At 51.2% G+C, this 23,136-nt stretch overlaps 1 protein-coding gene across 5 annotated transcripts in view; it reads left to right on the top strand.

Annotated features, from left to right (window-relative positions):
• The first annotated feature begins 10,065 nt into the window (after nucleotides 1-10,065).
• Nucleotides 10,066-23,136, top strand: part of ACTN1 (actinin alpha 1) — an 86,461-nt gene continuing 73,390 nt past the window's right edge. For 2 of the 5 annotated variants that reach the window (XM_071222016.1, XM_071222017.1), the window contains exon 1: nucleotides 10,066-10,482. In XM_071222016.1, the coding sequence (XP_071078117.1) occupies nucleotides 10,378-10,482 (105 nt within the window). In that variant the 5' untranslated portion in view covers nucleotides 10,066-10,377. The remainder of the gene's footprint in view (nucleotides 10,483-23,136) is intronic. The other 3 variants (XM_053928027.2, XM_071222015.1, XM_053928026.2) reach the window with 3 other exon arrangements.

The following is a 23,136-nucleotide window of genomic DNA, read 5'->3' as shown; positions in this document are numbered from 1 at the left end:
GGTTTTCAAAAACACTTTCCCATGCTCTTTGACCCTCCTCCCTTCAAGTGGTGGGGCTCGATTTCCCTCCCCTTGAGCCCAGCGAGTGAGTTTGTTACTAACTCACTTCTAACAAGCAGAGTAGGTGGAAGTGACAACGCACTGCAGAGGCGAGGCCACACAGGGCTGCTGTCCCTGCTCTCGGATGCTCATTCTGGGGGAAGTGAGCTGCCCTGCTGTGAGGACAATCGACTTGTGGAGAGCTCACAAGGCAAGGGGACTGAGGCCTCCTGGCCGTGGCCACCTGGGTGAGCCAGGACAAAAGCACATTTTTCAGGCCCGGTCAGGCCTTCAGAATCCTTGCTAGTAACTAGACCCAAACCCTATGACAGGCCCTGAGCCAAAATCATTCAGTTTAGGTCGCTCCCAAACCCCCGACCTACGGAAACGGTGGGATATAAATGTTTGTTTCTTCCCAGCCACTAAGTTTTGCAGTAACTTGTTAGGTAGTAATAGACAATTAATATACCAGCCAGCTTAAGAAAATAAAAGACGGGGGCGGGGAATTAATTGGTGCTCCTGAGAAGCCCAGAAGTGGTACAACTTGGTGCAAGGGATCCGCATCAAGAGATGTTACCAGAACTCAGTTTCTCTTTACCTCTTCGATCTGCCTTCCTCTGCACGGGCTTTTTAACTCAGACTCCACGCGGGGCTCCGGAAAACCCCAGGCTCAAATCATCTTCACTACCGGGATCTCCAGGGGAAAAGACTTTGTGCCTCTGTCCCAGGAGTGCCAGCAAGAGTCTCCTTGTGTGTCACTCATTCTGATTGGGCCCTGTGCCTATTCCTAAACCAACTGTTGGGCTCTGATTGGCCAGGCCCATCATTAGCCCGGCCCCGGTGGTTAGGGGTGGAGTCAACTCTATGCACAGCACAGGGACTACGCAGGGGGTGCCTCCCCAGAGAAAAATCCTAGAGGATCAGTTGTTTGGAGTGAAAGTGGTTGCTGGGCAGTGAAACAGTGTATATCTACTAAACCCACGTCTGTATTGTATTTCTCTGTGTGTGCCTCGTGCGTTATTCCACACTAGCCACCTGACAAGCTGTTCCTTTAATGCTTTTGCTTCTTCATCTATTTAGGTCTTAAATGTTACCTTCTCAACAAAGACTTCCCTGAGCATCTCATTTGGAAAAAAAAAAAAAATGTAACCTCCCTCTACTTCCTGGCTATTATGATTTATATGAAGAAATATATTAAGAAATATATGTTTGGTGTTTGTCTGCATTTCTGGCACGAAACTAAAACCCTTGAAATTTCCTAAATGGTAAGAGCAATAAAGATGCCTTGATATTTATAACAAATGCCTTTCAGTCACACCTGAGTTTATGTTAATGAGGTGACTTGGAAAGCATATAAGGAAGGGGGGCAGGGGTGCCAACCGTGTAGCTGGAGGGTCAGAACTTTCAGTCCAGCAGCCCCAACTCCCAGGGAGGGGAGAGGCGGAAGGGTGGATCAATTGCCAGTGGGCAATGATTTAATCAGCCATTCTATGAAATGAAGCCTCCATGAAAATGCAAAAGGACAAGGTTCGGAGGCCCTCCAGATTGGTGAACATGAGGAGATTCTGGAACAGAGGTACCGGTTCCTCATACCCTGCCACATGCATCTCTTCATCTGCTCCTGAATTACATCCTTTCATAGGAAACCCATAATCTAGTGAACAAAATGGTTCTCTGAGTTTCGTGAGCTGCTCTAGCAAATTAACCAAACCCAAGGAGGGTGTAGTGGCAACGTCCTATAAGTAGTCCATCGGCAAGAAGCACAGGTAACACCCCAGACTTGCATTACAACTGACATCTAAAGTCTTATAAGCCCTTAGCCTGTGGAATCTGATGCTGTCTCGTGGTAGATGGTGTCAGAGCTGAACTGTAGAACACCCAGCTGCTGTCAGAGAATTGCCTGTGGTACTGGGGAAGCCCACATATTGGGTCCCTGTCCTCTCTACTCCCCTTCCCTGCTTTATTTTCCCCCTAAACATTTTCATGTTGTCCTCATCATTTATTTATTATAAGTCTCTCCCATGGAAATATAAGCTACACAGGGCAGGACTTCCTGTCCATCTGGTCACTGCTATACCCTGTGTGCCCAGAATAGTATCTGACACATAGCGTGCACTCGATCAATAATGTCGGATTAATGAATGAATGTTCACAGCCACCCTGTGGAGTAGGTGGATAAAGGTGACTCTCCTTCTGTAATAAAGACGTGAAAACCTGAGAGAAGGATTCCACTGGCAAAATGATTAAAAAGAAAACAAATTCACTATAACTGTTGAGTGCTAATGAGAAAACAGCAGAGGGGAACTAGTGCATTACAGTGTGTTCCCACCAAGTTAAGGTTAAATGGTGCCCTGACGAAGTGGCTCAGATAGAGAAGGCGGTAGGAGAACTGAGTCATCCTCTGGCACACGGTGATGCGAGTGTCCTGGGCGTAAAAGAGCCACCTGCTCTGGTGAGAACTTAAATCGCCCTGGGAGTAGCAGTTTAGTTTCAGCAAATAGCAACAGTAACAGTTAAATTAATATGACTAATTTGAATCTTACTCGATTTAAGTTTCTTTTAGAATTATAAGCTTGTTTTGATCTTATTGTTGATTATAAATTTAAAACCTTAAGAAGTTTGTATCTAGTTTTTTTTTTTTTAATGTCTTTGCACATTTAAGGAACATCAAAACAAAAATTAAGTAACTTTGTGAAGAATTAAGAATTAAGAATTCTAAAATTAAGAATTTGTATCCTTTCTAAAGGAATTCGCTTAGTATTCAGACTGAGAAACACTGTTTCGGAAGACTCAAACCCTCTTGTCTAGGCTCAGAGTTTGGAGATCACCTGGGGAGTGCAGGACTCTCATTTTGCAGATGAAGAACCTGAAGTACAGTGAGCTCAGGTCTTCTCACCTCAGGGCTTTTCCTCTGCCTCTCGGATAAGGACACCTGCTCCCAAAAGCCATCCCATCGTGTCCATGGGGGTGACTTGGGCAGGCCCATAGGACTGAGCTTCTGTGGACTCTGCTGCTATTGGGAGCGTTGGGGTTGGGGGTGGAGCTGGGATTAACCAGACTCCCCTGCAATGGACTCCCCCAGCAAGGATTCTGCCTGCCAGCTCCCAAAGGGGATGGTAGGGGGAGGGGGTGCCTACTCACTGGAATTTCCCAGCTGTGATTTGGGTGTTTTTCCTCTGGTATTTGCTGGGAACTGGAGAGGTGGGGGAGAGTTCCCCCACCCTTCTCCTAGGGCTTAGGTTGGGCAGCTATTGGGTATGACTATCCCTTGCTCACAGAGCTGACCTCAGGGTAGCTATCTGAGGTGGAGAGTTCTGAGCGCCCTGCCTGCATTTGACCCTTGGAATTTGGGGCAGAGGTATATGCAAAAAGATGCAAAAGAGGGCAGCAGACAGGCCCCCTGTTCCATGACCTGAGACCTGAGAGTTGAGGGCTAGGTAGAGCACAGGAACAAAAGACACTTTCCTGCCTCCTGCAGGCCAGTCTTTTTCACTAGAGAGCCGGCAAGAGGGAAACTGCCCACTGTCTTCTTTGCTCCCCTGACTGGCCTGGTGCGGGAGGGCAGGAACTGGCCCAGAAACAAGCAACCTTTCACTGGCGCTGGTGGTCCAGGACTTAGGCCTGGTGAGGGCTGAGAAGTGCTTGCTGTCTGGGGCATTTGATGAGAGAGACAGCCAAGTAGCTTTCTCTGGCACTGGAGTTTTGAGAGGTAAGAGGATTTGGGGAATGCTTCAGTGGACAGCGGCAAAGAACTGGGCTCCTGCGGCCTCCCATGGTTGGTGGAAGAAACTGAGGCACAGAGATGGAATTCGACTAAAGTCATTTTTTACTCAGCAAATATCCAACTGGGATACCTAGTATGTCTCAGGCCCTGTGTTAGGCTGTGTGAGGAAAGGTAGGGGATGAGACCACACCCGGACAGTAGGAGATAAAATGTGGATAAAGGACCACAGTAAAGCAGAGAATTCTATCTCACTTATAAATGGTATGCTATAGGTGTTTGAGGGAGAGTGAGTGCGTGGGTTAGATTGCTGTTGGGACTGGGAACAAAACTGAGGTCTCTGGCCTTCTGAGTGGAAAACCCCTAAACCATGGCGATGTTCCCTCCCTCCTGGCCTTGTGCAAACACTGCCAGGCTTTTAGCTCTTAGGGAAGGCCCGTAGGGAGTCCACTACCATTAGGCTACAGTTAGAGGTTCAGGACCCCAAGAAGGAAAGCCCCAGTCCTCCAGGCTGGGAGTTCCTACTGGTTTGCGTTCCCCTACGGGGCCCTTGTATGACCTGTTACACACACCAGGGTAAGTAAAAGGAACTTACTAGCATTGAACTGGGAAGAAAGGAGTCAGGATTGTTTCCAGAGGACTCCTCCCAGTTTCCTGCATGATCTTACCTCACTCCCACTTTGGCTGCTCATGTGACCTCAGGGATTTTTTTTTTTAGAGCTGTTTTTTAAGCTTTTTATTGAAAATTCATATGAAATAGACCTGCTTCAGCTTCCCACCAAAGCAAAGAAACAGCCTCCCCAAATAATCATTCATGGAATATCTGTTGAGCATCTGCCCTCTCTTCTAAGAGGGACGGGGCTCCACCTACCAATTCGCTCTTACACCTCAGTCCCCAGCACGGTAGTAAGCATACGGCAGTTGGTCAATAAATACTTGTTGAATAAATTAAATGTGGAGAAATTAGTGTATGCTTGCTATTGTCCCTTATCTCAAGCAGCTAATACATTGGGAATCAATCTCTATTAGAATCAATGGCAGCAGCGATGAGAGTTATTAATTCAAATGGACAATAAGCACATGAAAAGATTAAACCTCTCAAAAACAGACCACTACTCACCTATCTTAATGGCTAATTTTAAAAAATTATTTGTTTTTTTAAGATTATTTATTCATTTTTATAGAGAGGAGAAGGGAAGGAGAAAAGGAAGGAGAGAAACCTCATTGTGTAGTTGCCTCTCACACGCCCCCCACTGGGGACCTGGCCCGCAACCCAGGCATGTGCCCTGACTGGGAATTGAACCAGCGACCCTTTGATGCACAGGCCAGCACTCAAGCACTGAGCCACACCAGCCAGGGTGAAAAATTATTTGTTTTTATTGATTTTTTTTTTATTAGAGTAAGGGGGAGAGAGAGAAACATCGATTTGTTGTTGTTCCACTCATTTATTTCTTCATTGGTTGGTTCTTGTGTGTGCCCTGAATGGGTATCGAATCCGCAACCTTGGCACAACAGGACGATATTCTAACCAGCTCAGCTACCTGGCCAGGGCTACTGGCAAATTTTTTTTTTTAATTGACAATACAGGGTGGTGGGAGGATAGAGAGCAACTGAAATTTTTACATCCAGCTGCTTAGAGCCAATTTGAAGAACTGCTTGGCAATACACACTAAAATAAAACACACCTACCACATGACCCAACAATTCCATTCCTAGGCATATGCCCACTGGGAATGAATGCACATGGTCACTAGAAAAACACGTAAAATGTTCATGGCAGCTGTATTCGTTGTAGCTCCGAACCGGAAACAATGAAAAAATACCTATCGACAGGAGAGTGGATAAACTACTTGGATATACTTATCAATGGAATACTACATAAGGGAAAACATCCCCAAACAACAAACAGACAAACAAAAAATTAGCTACTAATACAAGCCACAACATAAACAAACTCATAGACATTAAACTGAGTGAAAATCCAGAAACCAAAGTGCATACACTGTATATTCCACTTGTGTTAAGTTCAAAAATAAGTGAACGTCCTGAGGCCTGGGAGTACGGACTGGGAAGGGGCAGGAGAAAACCCGATGCGCTGGAGATACTCCATGAGCGCAGCCATGTGAAATCTCACTGAGCTATATGCTCAAGATGAGTACACTTGATTCATGCATTTTCTGTGTGTTACACTCCAATTTAAAAAAAAGAATGGAGGTTTAAAATATGCATGTACCTTAGTATCCCTAAGAAATCAACACATTTAGTAACTGTTTTCTCTCTAGAAGGTAGTGTTACATGGGACTAACATCACCAATGTGATGGCCACCCACGAGTCCTAGATAGAAAGGTTGGTCAATTCATCAGCTTTGGTCCATCCCTCAGGGCATCCTCCCTATTGAGAAGACAAGCTCATCAGCTATTGGTTCAACTCACTCTCTTCCCCTCTTCCCACAGACTTAGGGACAACCTTGATCACCCTTCTTTCCCCTCCGCTCTCGCAGAACACGAGGGGCTTTCCTCTTCCTGTTGGCCTGCCCGTTAGCCTGCTGCCTGGAGCCCACATGCTCCTGTCTTTGCGAGAACTTGGTGCCATCCTTCAACTTGCTGTAGCTTCCATTTCCAAGCCTTTAATCTCAACTGAATTCTTCCTCTCAGACTACAGAGATCTCAAGCTTCTTCTATTCTTAAAAAATTCCTCCTTGGACCCCAGTTTCCCCTCTAGCTACTGCCCAATATTTCTTTTTCCCTTCTAGGTTCACCGTCTCCATGTACTGAGCTCCTAGTGGCTCTTGAATTCACAGCATTGGCCATGTCACTAAAATTCCACAAGCAAAGGCCACCAAGGAATTTCCAACTGTCACATCCAAAGAACACTCGGTGTAGCCGATTCCTCTCACTTCGAAGGTGCACTCCTTCGACTTTTACAGCACCATGTGGTCCAGACTCTCCACGGTCCACTGACCATTTCCTCTCTGTCTCCCTCAGGGGTTCTGGTTCCTCCCACTCCCTGTTTAAGCCCCATTTTCCTGGGTTCTGTCCTTGGTCTTCTCAGCTCCGCCCAGGCATTCCTTGTGGATGGTCTCATGGTGTCAGTACTACGCATGTGCAGGGGACTCTCGAATCTCTGTTTCCCCCCGAGGCTGGGGTTATGCAGTCAACTTCCTTCTGGAGAGCTGAATCTGGACATTCTCAGAGCACTTCAAGTTCAATGTGTTCAAACTCAGTCCATGATTCTGCTCCCACACCTGAAAGTCTTTATCTCAGTGGCTGTGTTTCCACCAACTCACCAGATCATTCAGACCAGAAACCGCAGTTAAAGCAGAGGTCCTCAGCCTCAGCGTTGCTGGTATTTTCGGTCGGGTCATTCTTTCTGGTGGGACACTGCCCTGTCTACTGCAGGACATTTAGCAACATCCCTGCTTTCATTCCCCTGGATGCTAATTGTAGCCTACCAGTTGAGTCAACCAAAAATGTCCCCACACATTGCCACATATCCCTGAGAGGGGCTGTCAAACTACCCCAGGGTTGAGAACCACTAGGTGAAAACCATGGGGTTAGGAGCCACATGTGCCTGGGTAACTTTGGACTAGTTGGCTAGCTCTTGGGGACTTAGTTGTTTTTCTCTGTAAGATGGAGATAATTCTCATCTCAGGGGCGGAGCTTAAATAGGGTAATGTAGGTAAAGTGCATGGTCTGTCCATATTGGACATTTGTTGAGAGCAACAAAGACCCCTCTTTCTCATCCTCACCTCCAGACTCCTGGGCCTCTCAGCTGTATCTCCTACGTCTATTCACTGTTCTCCATTTGCCATAGACTCAACCCCTGGCGAATTCATATGTTGAAATCCTAACCCCCAAAGTGATGGTATTAGGAAAGGGAAGAGGTCATAAGAGCACAGCCCTCACGAATGGGATTAGTGTCATTATAAAGAGCCTCCAGAGAGGTCCCTGCCCCTTCTGCCACATGGAGACGCAGAGAGAAGACGACCATCTATGAGCCAGGAAGCAGGCTCCCATCAGACACTGGACCTGATCTTGGACTTCCCAGCCTCCAAAACCATGAGAAGGACACATTTGTTGTTTAAGCAACGCAGTCTATGGTACTCTGTTACTGTAGCCCAAAAGGACTAAGTATTTTCTATCCGGATTATTGCAACAGCTTTGAAACTAACTGTCACAGCTTCCAGCCAGCCTTGCTCCCGTCAGTCCCACACTTGGCTCGGCACACAAGCCCTTCACCGTCTGGCTGCTGCCCACCTCTGCAGTCCCGTCTCTTGCCCCTCTCAGCCTTGAATTTCTAGTCTAGCCACACTGAAATGGCAGGCATTCCTTTCACACCATGCAGTTTCTGCCCCCATGTATTAGCTCACACTGTTCCTTCTGCCTGGAATAACCTCCCACACTCCTCTTCATCTGGCTGACTCTTGTTCTCAAAGGCTCACTTCAATGTTACCTCCTCCAAAAAGTTGCACCCGGAGCTTCCCTTCCCAGGCTGGGCTCAGCGTTCCTCTGTGCCCCCAGAGGCAGATCTACCTCCTTGCAGCTCTCCCATTGCAGGTATTTTTGTTTCTGTGGGTCTCTGCTGGGCGGCACAGGGGCAGGGAGCGTGTCTTCTTCATTTCTCTATAAGATGTAGCACCTCCCTTGACACAGTCGGTGCTCAGCAAATATTTATTGAGTGAATAAGTGGATACAGCAGCATCATTACCCTCTATGTAGATTTGGAGCCGTAGTTTAGAAGCAGTTATAAATAATAGCCCATAAATCTGCTATCTCTGTGGCTCAGGAGAAGTGTGCTTTCTCAGTCAGGGACTTGTGGCAAGCAGAGTGCTGACGGGTAACACTTGCATAAGCATGTGGGGTCCACGCATGAGGCAGGGAGCATGGATATCTGTTTACAGTAGCATCGGCTGGCCCTCTCTGGGAGTCAGAGGCACTTTCTTCACCATTTCCATCTGTGGCCTTTCAAGGATCCTAATTCATGGCTCTTCCTGTCAGTGAATTTTCCTCCAACGCCTTCATTCACCAATGGACTGCCACCGTTGAGTTTTTGCAGTTGACTCAGCCATCCCTCGGGGCCACAAATATAAATTAAGCACTATTATGTGCATACGCTTTTGGAGGTCTACTTGCTGCTGTGGTTTTCTTTGTTTTGTTTTGTTTTTTGCCCTGGGACGTCTTAGGAGCCCACCAGGATGCAAGGCCCGCCTCTCCCACATGTCTGTCTCTGCTGGGCAGGTGTTTAGACCTTCCCTCCTCTTACTAGGTCCGAGGAAAGAAGCCCAGGCAGGACTCAGAAGTTAGAGGTGTTTAGTCAGTCTTGCCATCCTTCCTTCTCCAATAACAATAAACCTTTGTTGGTTGTTGGCATAAGGTTACAGGGTTGGCTTGTGGAGTCCTGAAAACTCGCTAAATCCCTTTTCAAGCTCAACTCTTGGAGCCTCAGTCCCCCCATCTTCCAGGTGTGCGTGTTGGGGCAGAGGCCGCAAGAGTGGAGTAGGTACGTCAGTCAGGATCTTTCCTCCCAGTTTTTAAGATACAGCCACAGTGCGGTGCGTAGCTCCGGGTCCGCCAGCCAGGGCGACAGGCAGGGGATCCCGGGAAGCTGGGCGAGGTAGTTGCCACCCGGGAAGCCCCGTGGCTTAGCGGCGTCCTGAGCCCAAGGGCGGGCGGGAAAGGACCCTGTGGCGAGGCGGGAAAACTCTGAGCGCACTTGTCTGGAGCGAAACCCGGCTGCCGCAGGGCAGGGGTCAGGCGGATCGAGCAAGGCGGGATGGAGAGTGGGGGCGGCGGAGTCAGGAAATTCCCAGGAAATTCCTTTCCATTTCCGCATTTCCCGCCCCTTTCCTTGGGTGCCCATCACTCCGAACTCTGGGAAACAGAAAATGAAATGTGAATTTGGGTTTCCTCACGGCCCTTTTCCAAGTCCCTGGCCGTCTGGGTTTGGAGCGCGCGTGGGAGCGCAATAACGCCGGCGCGCCAGAGTTTGGGGCCTTTTGGCCGACGCGGAGTGTGACCAATCCCTAGAGGCTCCTCAAGCTCCGAAGCGCGCTGTCGCTCGGTCCGTGAGCTCTGGGAGGCGTCCCCCAGCTTCTGTCCCGTTTAGCTTAAGGTGGTGTCACATGAGCCGCGGGGCAGTGGGAACCTCGGGAGTGGGCGGGGGCGTGCGCGCCGGGAAGTCCACCTATATGCGCCGTGGCCCAGCTGACGGATGCCAGGAATTCCCAATGAGAGGCGATGGGGGGAAGTTTGGGCAACTCGGCCTGGCCAATGGAGAACCTAGGGAGGGCTCTCTGCCCCTTACCCCCGCCCCTGCCTGCCTAGCTCCCGCAGCGCTAGTGTGTCTGCCGGGCTCAGTGTGCGTGGAGATTAGGTCCGAGCGCCCGCCCAGAGGCAGGCAGTTCGCGAGCTCAAGCAGCTGCTGCCGACACCGCCGCCAGCAGCAGACTTCGCGAGCAGCGCCGCGGCGGAACCGGGCGCAGGGGAGCTAGCCCGGCCCCGCCAGCCCAGCCCAGCCCGGCCTGACACCCTCCCCACTCCGGGGCAGCAGCAGCAGCCGCCGCCGCTGCTGGGAGAAGGTGGAGGAAGAAATCCAGTCCTAGCACGCGCGCACCATCATGGACCATTATGATTCCCAGCAAACCAACGACTACATGCAGCCCGAAGAGGACTGGGATCGAGACCTGCTCCTGGACCCGGCCTGGGAGAAACAGCAGAGAAAGGTCAGCAGCTGCCCCAGCCCGCCGCAGCCCCCCGCCCTGGCCCGCTCCGCCCGCCGCGCTAGCGGCTCGGGGCTAGGAACCGGTTCCTGGCGCGCAGGAACGGGGGCGGGGGATGCGCGGCTGCTGCTAGGTGGGGTGTTGGGTTACAGGCGTGGGGCGGAAGGGGGAGCGCCCCTGCCCCAGAGCCTGCGAAGGGGGAAGTGGGGCCGCCGGCAGGCAGGTCGCCCTGGGGCGGGTGATTTGGGTCGCCCGGCTGCCTCTTCACCATCCCCGCGTGGGCAGGGGCGGGGGCGGTGCCTGGGAGGCTGAGGCTGAGACCCTGGTTCGGTGGCTGCAGCTCGGGATCGATTTTCCCTTCCCTTCCCCGCCCCCTGGCCGCCTCTCCATATGGCATGCGGTGGCAGCGCCCTTCCTGGGCCGCCCTAGGCTGGGTACCTGTAGGGGGCAAGCTGCGCGGGACATTACACCTCCCAGCCCCAGCCCGCTGACGGAGGGGAAAGAGGGAGCCGAAGGGATTGGAAGCTGCCTCGGGGCCGGCCTGGAGGTGGACCTGCTGGAGTGGGGTTGGGGCCGAGGAAAGGCAGGGGTGTGAGTTGGCTCCCCAGCGGGCCCTGGGGGGGGCAGGATCAGGGTGGCGTACCGTTTAAATTGCTTAACTCGGGGTTGGTAGCTGCGAGCGGAGGTGGACTTGAGTCTGTGTCCTGCCCCTCCGACCCCTGCTTGTGCTGGGAGAAAGCGAACTCGGGCAACTTGATTTGAGCTGAGGGGCTCCGGTGCAGGGGATTTTTCCCGGGGATGTTTAGGGTCAGTCACTCGGGATCCCTGCTTAGCCACCGAGCCGCGTCCCAGGCTCCTTGTACCCGGCACGCACTCCGCCACCGGGGCAAAGCTTGCAGCTGACGATGGGACAGCGGCACAGTGGCCAGTGGCAGGAAGAGATCAGAAACCACTCTTTGGGTGGGGGTGGGGGAGCGCCCCAACACAGCCTTTGCTTCCTGCCTGCGCGGTGAGCTCTTGCCTCAGGCGGCCACGTACCCTGTGCACCCCTCTTTCCCTCCTCCCCCTCTGCCCGCTCCCATCCGGTCCCTCCTCGTTTTGTCCCTTCTCGCCCCACCCTCGTCCCCGCCCCCCGCCCCCCCACCCCCGCTGATCTGGGAATGGGGGGGGAGAGGATGGCGCGTCCCTCTGGATAGTGCGGTTAGGGCTGGGCTTGAGGGAGAACGCTCATGTCCAAAAATGGTAACATTCATTCCCTTTTTTAAACTTAAAAGGGGGGGAGTTTAGGGAGCCGACTGAAGTTTTTTTTTTCCAGCCAAAGGCATCCTGTATTAGCTCACTCAGGAATCCTAAGCCCTTTTACTCACTTCATCAGACAAGCAGAGGTAATTTAAAACTGACGCACAAAGGGCTTCCTCAAAGTCAGGTGACCTGAGACCCAGGCCCACTTCTCCTGGGTCCAGCCCTATATGACACTGGGCCCGGCTTTGAGCTAACTTTTTCAAAATGCTAAAGTTACTTAACACCCCTCTTTCGCTTCCTGTCTGCCCCCTCTAGGAGAGCTGGGGAAAGATGCGACTGCCCCCCACTCACCCGCTTATTTCCTGGGACAACTGGGCATTGGAGGAACAGAGAATGGAGTGAATAATTGAGAAATTCCCGTGGGGGCAAGACAGAGGGGCTTTTAAAAAATTCATGGTGAAGGCTTCTTGAGAATATATTTTAATTGGGCAAAAGTGGTGGGATTAGGGTGGTGGATGTCTTGGGATCTAACATGGAGAGTGGGAAGTGTGGGAGGTCCTTGCTCACTGAGTACCTACTGTGTGCCTAGTAGTGACAGGCACACAGAGGAGCCGGAGAGGCAGGACTGCCCCAGAGTTAGGAATTAGGTCCTTTTAAGGACTGTGGGAGGACTAAGTTCCTGGGCAGCACAAACTCCTGTCTTCTCAGCACTGACCAGGAAATCTGCACAATACTATTCAGTATGATCAAATGAATGAATAGATGTATTCAATATAGTTGGGAAGAAAAGTTATATCGTCTATCTTTCTCTGTACATATACACATAACACACACACACATTCATAAAACTCTGGCCCCGGGGGGTGTGGGTGTGTGCCAGGCCTCTGGGTAACCAGGTGGGAATGGGGTCATGTGGGACATTTGGTAATTGACTAGGCCCATCAACAGTTTGCCCAATTGTCTGGGCAAGTGGCTGCTGTGTGCCAGGCATTGCTCTCATCTAGGCACATATATTGTTCCAGTTGTTACCCCCAGCAGCTCTGTGAGCCAGGCACACGTGAGGATGAGGAAATGAGGGGCAGGGGGAAGTTAACCAGCCCAGAGTCCCACGCTGGTGTGTAGTGGGGCTGGGATGCAGCCATGTTCGGGGCAGGCAGCTTCCCCTCACTCGCCCCTCATTGCTGAAGGAGGCAGGAAGCTGGGCCTGGCATCCAGATCTGCCAGAATCTGAACGAACAGGAGACAACACCTGTTTTGGCGGGAGGGTGGGAGGGGGTGGTGGGATGGGACAAGCTCTGAGCCTGACTTGGAAAATCAAGTCCAAAGTTTGTTTTCTGCCATGAATTCGCCTTGCATGGACCTCAGTTTCCTTATCTGTAGATTCTACCTAATTCTTAGCGGAACATAAATAAGTGGTATTACCTGTGGACAATCAGACTTAAAGTAACTGCTTGCCTTTGACATCTTCGCTGCTTACCCTGGGAAGCAAGGACTGAAAGGGACCAGAGCTGACAAGTGGACAGAGTACAACCATTCCAGATGGAGGCACAAGAGTGAGTCCCGGGGTGGGGAGGGGGCACCCAGTGCAGTTGGGGGCAGAAGACCCTCCTTTTATCCCTGGTGCAACCATAACTTTGAGACTTGGGCAAGTCATTTCACTTCTGAGCTTTTATTAGCTCATTGAACAAATACTTTTGGAGCACCATCTCTGTGCCATGGATGGTTCAAGGTGCTGTGGATAGAGCCATGAACAAGGCAGATGAGGTATCTGTCCGTTCTGTTTCCTCCTCTGTAAAGGGGCTGTATTCCTGCCCTGCTAACCCCCTCGGGCTCTTACAGGGATTGGATTAAATAACCTGGTAGAAGTACTTCCTCCAGGAATGGTGAGGCCCCTTGCAGAGGCAAGTAGAAGTCTGTGCAAGCAGGAGGCATGACTCAGGAACCTGTGGCGGTTGTCCGTGGCTTGTTCCTTCTTCAAAGAATGCTTCAGTGTAGATAGAGTTCATGAGGCTGGACTCACTCACTCCCTGGGCTTCAGACACAAAATTCAGTGGATTAGAGCAGTTTACTGGCTTTCATAGTCTTCCTGACTTTTGAGGCTGAGCCCCAAAGTCACCTTTCCTAAGGGCACCTATCTTTCTGGGTCAACCACAGTTCCGATGGATCTCGCTTATGCTCATGGGGGAGGGGGCGGGGGATAGGGGGGCAGGCTGGAGAGAGCATAGTCTTTGAGTTGCATCCAGACTCTACAGATTCAGGATTTTGACTTCGGGCAAATCACTCACCTCTGTCACTCTCTCAGTTCCTTATTTTAAAAAAAGGAATTAATAACCCTCCCCTTCCCCGTTGATGGAGAAGATATGCAAATTGGCAGCTTCTGCTGTTAAATTTTATTCTCTCTTCCTCCTTGAATCCTGGAGGCTCTGGTTTACTGTGTATTTTACAGATGCCAGCCCTGGGGTTTCTCACATGTGGAACTTAATATTTGTTGAGCTAATGGATGTTGAGACAGAGGCAGCCCTGGCAGGTGTAAGAACATGCCAGATTGCAGGAAGAGAGGCCTCCTTGTTTACACTTGCTTCGGGACTGTGTGACCATCACAGGAGCTAACCAAGGACACCGTTCAATGTGGAGGACTGCAAAGATGGGGCGATGACATCCGCCCGTCCTGAAGATTAGGGCTCCTAAAGCCAGGGCGAGGCCTGGCAGAAATAAGACCTGGGAGAGGAGAGCATTGGCTCTGGGGTCCGTCCTCATGCTTCTCACTATTCTGACTCCTGCCTGCTTCACCCCTTGCCAGTGTCTGTGGGGGCAGGGACCCAGCCTGTCCTGTTCTCTGCTGAATCCCTAGTGCCTAGCAGCAGCCAGGCGTCTTAGAGGGCGGTCAAGAAATAACTTGGTGTCTTGCATGGCTCTTAACTCTGGGCTGGAGGGTGGAGATAGGGATGAAATGCTTTACATTCCAGATAAACTACCCACCCCATCCTGGGGCTGTATCTGGCTCCAGGCCCTGCAGATAGACGTGCTCTGAGCACACTGGGTTCAAATCTTGGCCTTTGCACTGATTAGCTGTGTGATCTTGGTGAGTCACTTACCTGCTCTGTGCTGGATGATGCAAATGAGGAAATGGAGATGATGACTTCTGCCTGATGGATGTAGTTGGGTGAAGGTTTAAACCCGAGTAATGTATGTAGGGAATTCGGCGTAGCACCTAGCAGATAGCCACTGCTTAATAAATGTTAACAGTTTTGAGGTACCAGAGTGTCTGTGGCCTTTACCCAATATGCTTTGAGATAGGTGCAGTATAGAAACCCATCATAGAAGGAGCCAAGTTTGCCTAGGGAGTTGTGTTGTCCTTGACCTCTGACCCTGAACTCAGTGTCACTTGACCTTTCTGCTCAGTTCTTTCGCCTATGGAACGGTGTAAAATACCTGTTCGGCCTTTCCCTATTTCCTAGGTGTACAAGATGGAGAAATGCATGTTAAAGTGCTTGTTAGCTTGTTTTAGGACAGGTACCATGACCTCAAACTAGGAATTTTCTCAAAAAGACAAGCTGGCGTTGCCTTCAGGCCCACTGTTAAATAGCTGGGGCATTCTTGGCCGGCCCCCGCCTTCCCCCCTTCCCAGCAGCTTGCCCAGCCTTGCTGTGCCTCAGGACCTATTGCAGCTGCTTTCTCTCCACAGCTTGTCCCTTGTGGGTGCAGTGAAAACAGGTGTCCCACTGGTTGTCCAAGTGATGGACAAAGCCTGATGGAGAGATGGACGGGGGCCTGGAGCATTAGGGCGTGGAGGCCAGCTGGCTCACACCAGGCAGGCCGGCTGCTTCTGGCTGCCACCGAGGCCGCCCTCAGACAGGCAGGTGTGAGAAGGCCTGGGCTGCACGGAGAACCCGACCTTCCGGTTTTGAGGAAGGAGGGGCCCTGGAGGGGCTGTTGGGGGTCACTTGGGATGAGCTTGAGGAGTAAGGCTAGCAGGCTTTTGCAGGATCCATGGTCCCCAGCCTTTTCAATGGAAAAGGAGGAAACATATTTCCTGAAGTCTGGATTCTTGAGGAGAAGCTAGAAACTGTTCCCACTGGGGGGTGGGCCCTGACCCTTGGGCCCTTCCTTGTGGGGCAGTTCTGAGCCCGAGGAGGTCAAACCAATGAGCGTCCAGTAGTTTGGGGTTTGTGGTTGGGATCTGGGCTCCCTCTTTCCATCTTCTTGAGGAAGATCTCCACAAACCGTAAACTTGGCTGGAGGACTTGTCACACAAGACCTGGTGCCTCCTGTGTGCCTGGAGCCAGGGCGGGGTGGCGCAAGCCTGAGACAGGACCTAGTCTCAGTCACAGACCTGCTGCCGTGTGTCTCTGGGGTATCTGCTGTGGTGTGTCTGTTTCTCCACTGTCCAGTTCTTTAACAGTGTGAGAATGGTGACGGTTTTTGTGGAGTCATTTAGTGAGTGAGGATTGAACCCCTCTTAAGTATCAGGTGCTCTACCCATGCGAGGTCATGGATTGTGGTTCAGGTGGAGAGGGAGCCAGAAAAACAGAGAATTACACCAGGTTGCACCTATAATGGCCAGAAGTGTTGCCCAGACAAACACCACGGTCACTGCCAGGCAGGAGCCACACTGTAGCCTGTGGGGACGGAGAAGGCGAAGGGCCGGGGGGCACGTGACCTTCACCTTCAAGGATAGGCGGGATGGCAGTTTCTCTGGGAAACCTCCTCTTTCCATGGCAGTCAGGCTGTGTGTGCGTGTGTAGAGGGGGGTAGGACAGAAGGGTCAGGGAGAAGACTGGAAGGGCCCAGCGGGGACAACTCCTTGTCTTCCTTTCAGGGCCTGTATCCTGGGGACACTCCTCCTATTGTTCTCCCTCATTGTCCTTCTTTCCCATTCTCTTTCCTCTCCCAGAGCTGAGCCCTCTCACCTTTTGGAGAGGCCAGGCTGTTTGCACAGCTCCCAGGTGGGGCCCTGCAGCCCCACACCACTGGTGCAGGTGGTGTTGGGACGTCCTGGGACGTCCCAGCCAGTTAACCCCTCGTGAGCTGCCCCTACATGTAACCAGCCAAGGTTTTCCTGGGATCCAGTGTTTGGCCAAGGGGCTGTGGTATGAGGGCACCTTCCCCACCGCCCTGCTCTTGTCCCCGCTCTTGTCCCCTCTCAGCGTGGTCTCGTCTGCAGAAGGCTCATGAGCTAGGCTTACTCATCCAGGACACTAGAGCAGTCCTGGAGCTCGCCAGCTTCCCCGAGGTCATGCCTGCGAGGCCGAGGGCAGAGGGAACCTCAGTAGCCTGGTTCCTTAGTCCTGGTCAGACTGGGTCACCCCAGGTGGACCCATGATTCAGCCCAGGGTTCTATCTTGGCCAGCCCAGGTGCCAGCATCCTGCTAAGCACGCATTGTCCACACCTGGCCCTGATGGAGGCGAGGAGCTTCGGAGTGGTAGGGGCAAGAGACCCAGCAAGCCAGGGCTCAGAGCCACCCTGGCAGCCCACCTTCCTCTTAACACACAGCCAAGTGTTCTCGCTGGTTCTCAGGCTGGGCGTCAAGTCCCAGCATCCTCCCTTCTCAACAGGTAGGAGGTGAATGCATGGAGAGGGCTGGTCAGGTGCTCTCTGCCCTACCTCACCTGCTCTCCTCCCTGTCATGTCCTGGATGGGAATTACCGGGCAGGATCTCAATGTGTGGGACACCATGAGTCCAGTGCAGTAATGCATATGCCCCAAAGCCATGACCCCAACCTGCCCTCTCTGTGTGCCCCATTCAGCCACTCCCAAATGGCAACATTGGTTGCAGAGGGGATGGCGGATGGGGAGTGACAGGCCCTAGTCCAGCTCCAGCCCCTCCTAGACAAACCGTGAAAAACAATGGTGGTCCCTGGCAACCTGGGCAGGCTCATCTTCCAAGGAGCAGGACTGGATTTTTTTCTTAAGTTAAGAAATTCTTTTTCTTATGATAATCATAGTTTCTCACGTCTTCTGAGCACATGCTAAGTGTCAGGCACTGTCCTCAGGACCCTACATGCATTAACAAATCTAACCCTGTGAGGGGTTCTGCTGCTAACCCACTTCGCAGATGGGCAGACTGGCTTAGAGCAGCCACACCACTTCTCCGAGGTCATACACCCAGCCCGAGGGGGAGCTGGGTCCGGGCCGGGCAGAGGCCGGGCAGTGTGCTCTGGAGTTTGCCTCCTCACCACTTCGCACTGCTGCTTACGAAACAAAATGCTCCTGTACCTTGGGGCATTTAACCAAAGGCAAACATACAAAACAAACCCCAGTGGTGGAAACATTCTGGAATTAGGTAGTGGTGATGGTGGGCAAGTGTGTGAATACACTAAAAACCACTGAATTGTATGCTTTAAATGGGTGACTTTTGTGGTGTAATAATTATAGCTCAAAAAGCCCTCAGAAAACGCTAGTAATAGAAGAAGAAAATGACAATTGCCTGTCATCCCACCTCCCGGAGGTAAGTACCCGCCCATGAGTTTCTGATACTCTCTGTCCTCCGCATCCCTCTTCCTCTCATCTGTGTGTGCTTCTTTCCCCCCCAACACTGTTTACTCTTAAGGTCAGGGATATGGGTTCACGGTGAGTGAGTGGGAGAATGGAAGAGGGAAATAATTAAGGAGGGCAGCTTTCTCCAGGGCCTGAGGCATGGTGGAGGGAAGGGAGGAGAGGACTAGGGTCCTCCCCCAGGAGGCAGCTGCATCATCTTGGGTTGCCTAGCAATACTGGGAAAAGGTGACTTAGCCTACTACAGAGGTGGGGGGAGAATAAAAGGCAGCCAGAGATGGAAATGGGGAATAGATGCAGAGGATGCTGTTACCCTGGAAACCGCTTGCTTGGTCCTTGGCTACAGTGGGCTACTGGGCTGGGATCCCCTCTTCACTGAGAGGTTGTAGGGTCCTGTCACCCATAGTGACAGTGGATGGAGGACAGAAAACCCTTCTTGACATGGCCTATGTGTTAGCTGTGTTCTGTCAGCAGCCACATTTAACATTTGCAACAGTCTTGTAAGGTATGTGGGATGATCACACTTGCAGGAGGAAGATCCTGAGCTGAGAGAGAGACAAAATGACAGTCTCACAGCCTCACAGTGAGAAAGGGCTGGGGATGAAGGTGCTGGTACCCTTGGTCCTTAGAGGAAACCTTTCATTTTGATTTAACGCATTTCACAAGTCCAAAATCTGGGAGGTAATGTCAGCATTGTCCACCTCCTGGGAAGGGAAGAGATGAGAGAAAGAGGAAGAGGCTGGAAAGGAGAGTTAACTGTTTCATTAATTTTTAGAGAAGGGAAGGGAGAGGGGAAGAGAGGGAGAGAAACATTAATGTGTGGTTGCCACTCGCTTGTCCCTTATTGGGGGCATGGCCTGCAACCCAGGCATGCACCCTGACCAGGAATCAAACCGACGACACTTTGGTTTGCAGGCCAGCATTCAATCCACTGAGCCACACCAGCCAGGGCAATAGTTAACTGTTTTATAACCAACCAACCAACCAATCAATCAATCAGTGTTTATAAAAAACGTGTCAGCTCCCCAAACAAGTAAAAACTAATAGTTCACACGGATTGAAGGTTGCATGGTTTGGATTACTTCTGTCTGGTCAACAGTACTTTGAGGAAGATAATGTTTTTTCTTTGTTTCAGACAGGGAAATTGAGGCTCAGAGTTTAAGTAACTTGCCCAAATGGACCAGCTATTGGGTTGGCCAAAAAGTGCGTTTGTTTTTTCCCATGAGATGGCTCTAGTAGTGCTTAGTTGTCGTTAACTTCATTTGAAACAATTTCGTATTGTGACAGCTGTCATATCAGTGTGCATTTCAAAAAACTTAATCAAAATTGGTGAATTTTTGTGTAGCCATTTTAATATTGGAGATGGAAGAAAATACACATTTTCAGCATATTATGCTTTGTTATTTCAAGAAAGGTAAAAATGCAACTGAAATGCAAGAAAAAAAAAGATTTGTGGAGTGTATGGAAAAGGTTCTGTGACTGATCAAACGTGTCAAAAGTGGTTTGTGAAGTTTTGTGCTGGACATAGCTCGCTGGACAATGCTCCACGGTGGGGTAGACCAGTTGAAGTTGATAGTGATCAAATTGAGACATTAATTGAGAGCAATCAACATTCTGCCACGCAGGAGATAGCCAACATACTCAAAATATCCAAATCAACAAAGTCATTGGCGAAAATGGAAAATGTGTCTTTTATTTTTTGGAAAAACCAAACTTACTGGTTTGGTTGACTTTTTGGCCAACCCAACAGTAAGCCAGGTATGGAATGAACCCAGATGGATTGACCTCACAGCTTGTCTGTTAACCAGGACATAGCCTTAGTTATTTTGGAGTTTTCATTTTAATTGAGAGACAGGCTTATATAAATGAAATAAAAAGCAACAGTTCAGGGTGGTGTAAAATGAAGTACTCTTGTGAATCATGACTAAACTTTTATGCATTCACATGTCGTTTTCTTTCCATCAGTCACGATGTGCCAACTTGGGAAGCCCCGTCCCCCGTTCATAGGGCATGTGGGGCTCAGAGAGTAAGTGACTTCACCAGGCCTCCCTCACAGCCCGAGCGGGGTGCAGTTGGTTTGGAAGCCAGGTCTTTGACTGGTGGGTCTGTGAGGCTGTGGGCGTGGGTCTTTCTGAAGTTTTTTTTTTTTTTTTTCTGGTCGAAAAGGCAGTGGAGGATTCTAGTTGTGTTTCTCCACACTTTCAGTAGAAAGTGTCAGACTGTCGGGAATAGGAAGAGACTCAGGTCCCCTCAACCTGGAAGGCCCCCCACCCCACCGTGTCCCCGGTGGCTTCCATAGAGCTGATCCCTGCTTTTGCAACTGACTTCCCTGCTTGAAGATTCAGACACGTCCTCCTCCTCTGTTGTATCGATTCCTTCAGTGTCACCTGCTCCTATTGGTCCCTTAGTTTGGTCACTGGGGGACCGAACAGCCCTTGAACCAGGTAGCGAGGCTCAGTGTGTATTTTGGCTGTGAAAGCCTGTGTACGTGAGCCCAGAGGTAGAGGTTTGTGTTTAAGCTTTGAGGCTGTTAAGAGAGTTGGTGAGGGAAGGGGTGGGGGCTTAGGTTGGGGTACTTGCTTTTGGCTTTAAGCTTTGGGGGTCAGGCCAGGCCAGGAAGAAGACAGTGCCCTTCCTGACCCCAGCTTTGAACCTAAATGCAAGGCCCAAATGGTGCAGCTGAGGGCCCAGCCCAGCAGCCACCACTGGCGGAAGGGTGCCTTCCTGACAAGCGGCCTTCTTTCTACCTTGCTTTTCCTGTTTCGGGGTGGTGGTGCTATGCGGCTGTTCAGGGGGTGGTCACAGGCCTGTGAGTTGAGACCAGGCCAGGGCTTGCTGGGGAGCATTTTTATGGGCCTGAAGATTTATTTTTTTAAAGCCATCTGTAAAGCTGATGATAACTGATGGGCGTAGAGTGGAGTGGTGCTCAGCTCTATTTTCAAATCCTCTGTAGGTGAAATTATACCAGGGGAGGGAACGTGGAGGTGGGTGGCCTCCTGCAGGCAGGTCTCCTAGTGGAGCTTGGCTTTCCATCTGGGAAGAGAGGCAGCAAGCCTTGCATGTGGGTGGGAGGGGCTTGCTGCAGGCAGACTCTATCTTTTGTCCTTATGTCCCATGTGGAAATGTCCACACAGAACAGCTTGTGGTTTGGGGGTGGAGAGAGAAGTGGGGCTTTTAACTCTAAGTCCTAACACCAGGAAACAGGATCTCTACCATCCCCAGGGGAGTGGGGAGAGAGGAGTGGGGCAAGGGGAGCGGGGCAGCAGCTCTGCGAAGGCCCCACTCTCTGACCTCTGTGTCTGTCTGGGTCTGTCAGTGGGCATGTGAGTCAGGCACGTGTGCTGCTCTGAGAAGCCCCTTTGTTGTTTTTGGCCACCACCTTTTTTCTCGGGGGCGTGGCTCCCCTTCAAACACCACAGACATCCTCCAGATAATATATAATGGCACTTTCCAGTAGAGTTCCCGATATTTCGGAAAGGCCTTTCTTTCCAGGAACCCAGAGTACTTTTGCAGACTTGGCCCTGGGAGCTGGGGGAGGCGGCTCACGGATCCTGCTTTCCCGGAGCAGGGGAAGCAGGGCCAGACCCCTGGTTTCCTGACCTTCATCCATGGCTGGGACAGTGCGGAGCAGGCTTCTCTTGCTCGAGGCCCCGAGACCCCTTTTTAGAAATTTGGATAATTTCCCAAAATTTAGCCCCATTGAAAGCCACCCATTTTTTTGTTAAGTTAAGCAATAGAGGTTTATTGTATATAGTCAGCTTTTAAAAAATTAAGGAATGCCACGCTGGGGTCTCAGTTCTGTGGGCCTGGTTGGAAGTGCGTTAGTGCGGCTGCTTGGCGCGTGAGGTGAGGCTACAGTGGGCCCCGGGGCTGCCTGGCTGGGGGCCCTGCCCCGATTCCCTTTCCACAGAAGCTGCTAGTTCAGAAGGCCCAGCTTAGGGCCCGCCACCTTGCGGCTCAGCATGTATCTGGGAATATGGAGCTGAGCAGCCACCTCCCCTCCCCTAGCACGGACTAACCTGGTACTGTGGTAGGGGCCAGGCACATTTCACAGATACTGATTATTTAATCCTCACCACACCCTTCTGAGGCGGTTTAGCTGGGGGCAAGGACATTGAGAAAGGCCTGCAGAGCCTCACCTGGTCACAGCCGTTATTTCTAGGTTTTCTGCTCTCAAGACCAGTTCCCAAAGACCATGAACGTTATAGGTAGAGTTGAGGCCTCCGCGTGCTTCTCTCCAATGCCATTCCCTTCCCTCACTGGCATTAACCCCTGTCCAGTTCAGTGTGTTCATTGAAGCACATGTTTCTATAGTTCCTGCTTGTGTAGTTGTCTTTTTGCGCCTGTTTAAAAGATTACACAAATGGTATCATGTGCACTGTGCACCCGGCCCCCTCTGCTCACACCTCTCCTGCAACCCGGAGCTGTTGAGATGGACTCAGCAGCCCGTTTTGTGGATGGGACTGCTGAGGCCTGGAGGGCTTGGGGGCTGGCCCAGGTCACACAGCACTTGTAGGTGGCAGGTGGCACGTGGCACTGGAAGCTGGGCTTCCCGTCTCTGCAGTGGTGCTCTGTGTTACGCGGTGGCCACTCTGTGCCCTGTCTGAGTTCAAAGATTACGTGGTGTTTGATGAGCGGGGGCAGGACAAGTCAGACTCAATTTCTTTCCTTTCCTCCCACGTGGGTTTTTGGCATCTGGTTTCTGTCCCCAGGGGGCACCTGAACCCTTGCTCAGTGCCCTCTTTTCCTGGGGCTCTGGGAGTCAGGTTCAAGGGACTCGCACCACTCTGCCATCTTTTCTATTCCCAGGGTAGCAGTTGCGCTTTTGTTGCTCCTTGATGAAGCGAATACGCAAAGACGAAAGCTGCGGTGCCTGATTAGGGAATGCCTCTAAGTGGATTCTGTTTCGTGTCCCACAG

Source organism: Desmodus rotundus, chromosome 7 (genome assembly GCF_022682495.2).
Source record: "Desmodus rotundus isolate HL8 chromosome 7, HLdesRot8A.1, whole genome shotgun sequence".
NCBI classification, from domain to species: domain Eukaryota; kingdom Metazoa; phylum Chordata; class Mammalia; order Chiroptera; family Phyllostomidae; genus Desmodus; species Desmodus rotundus.
This window is presented reverse-complemented; position numbering and strand designations above follow the sequence as displayed.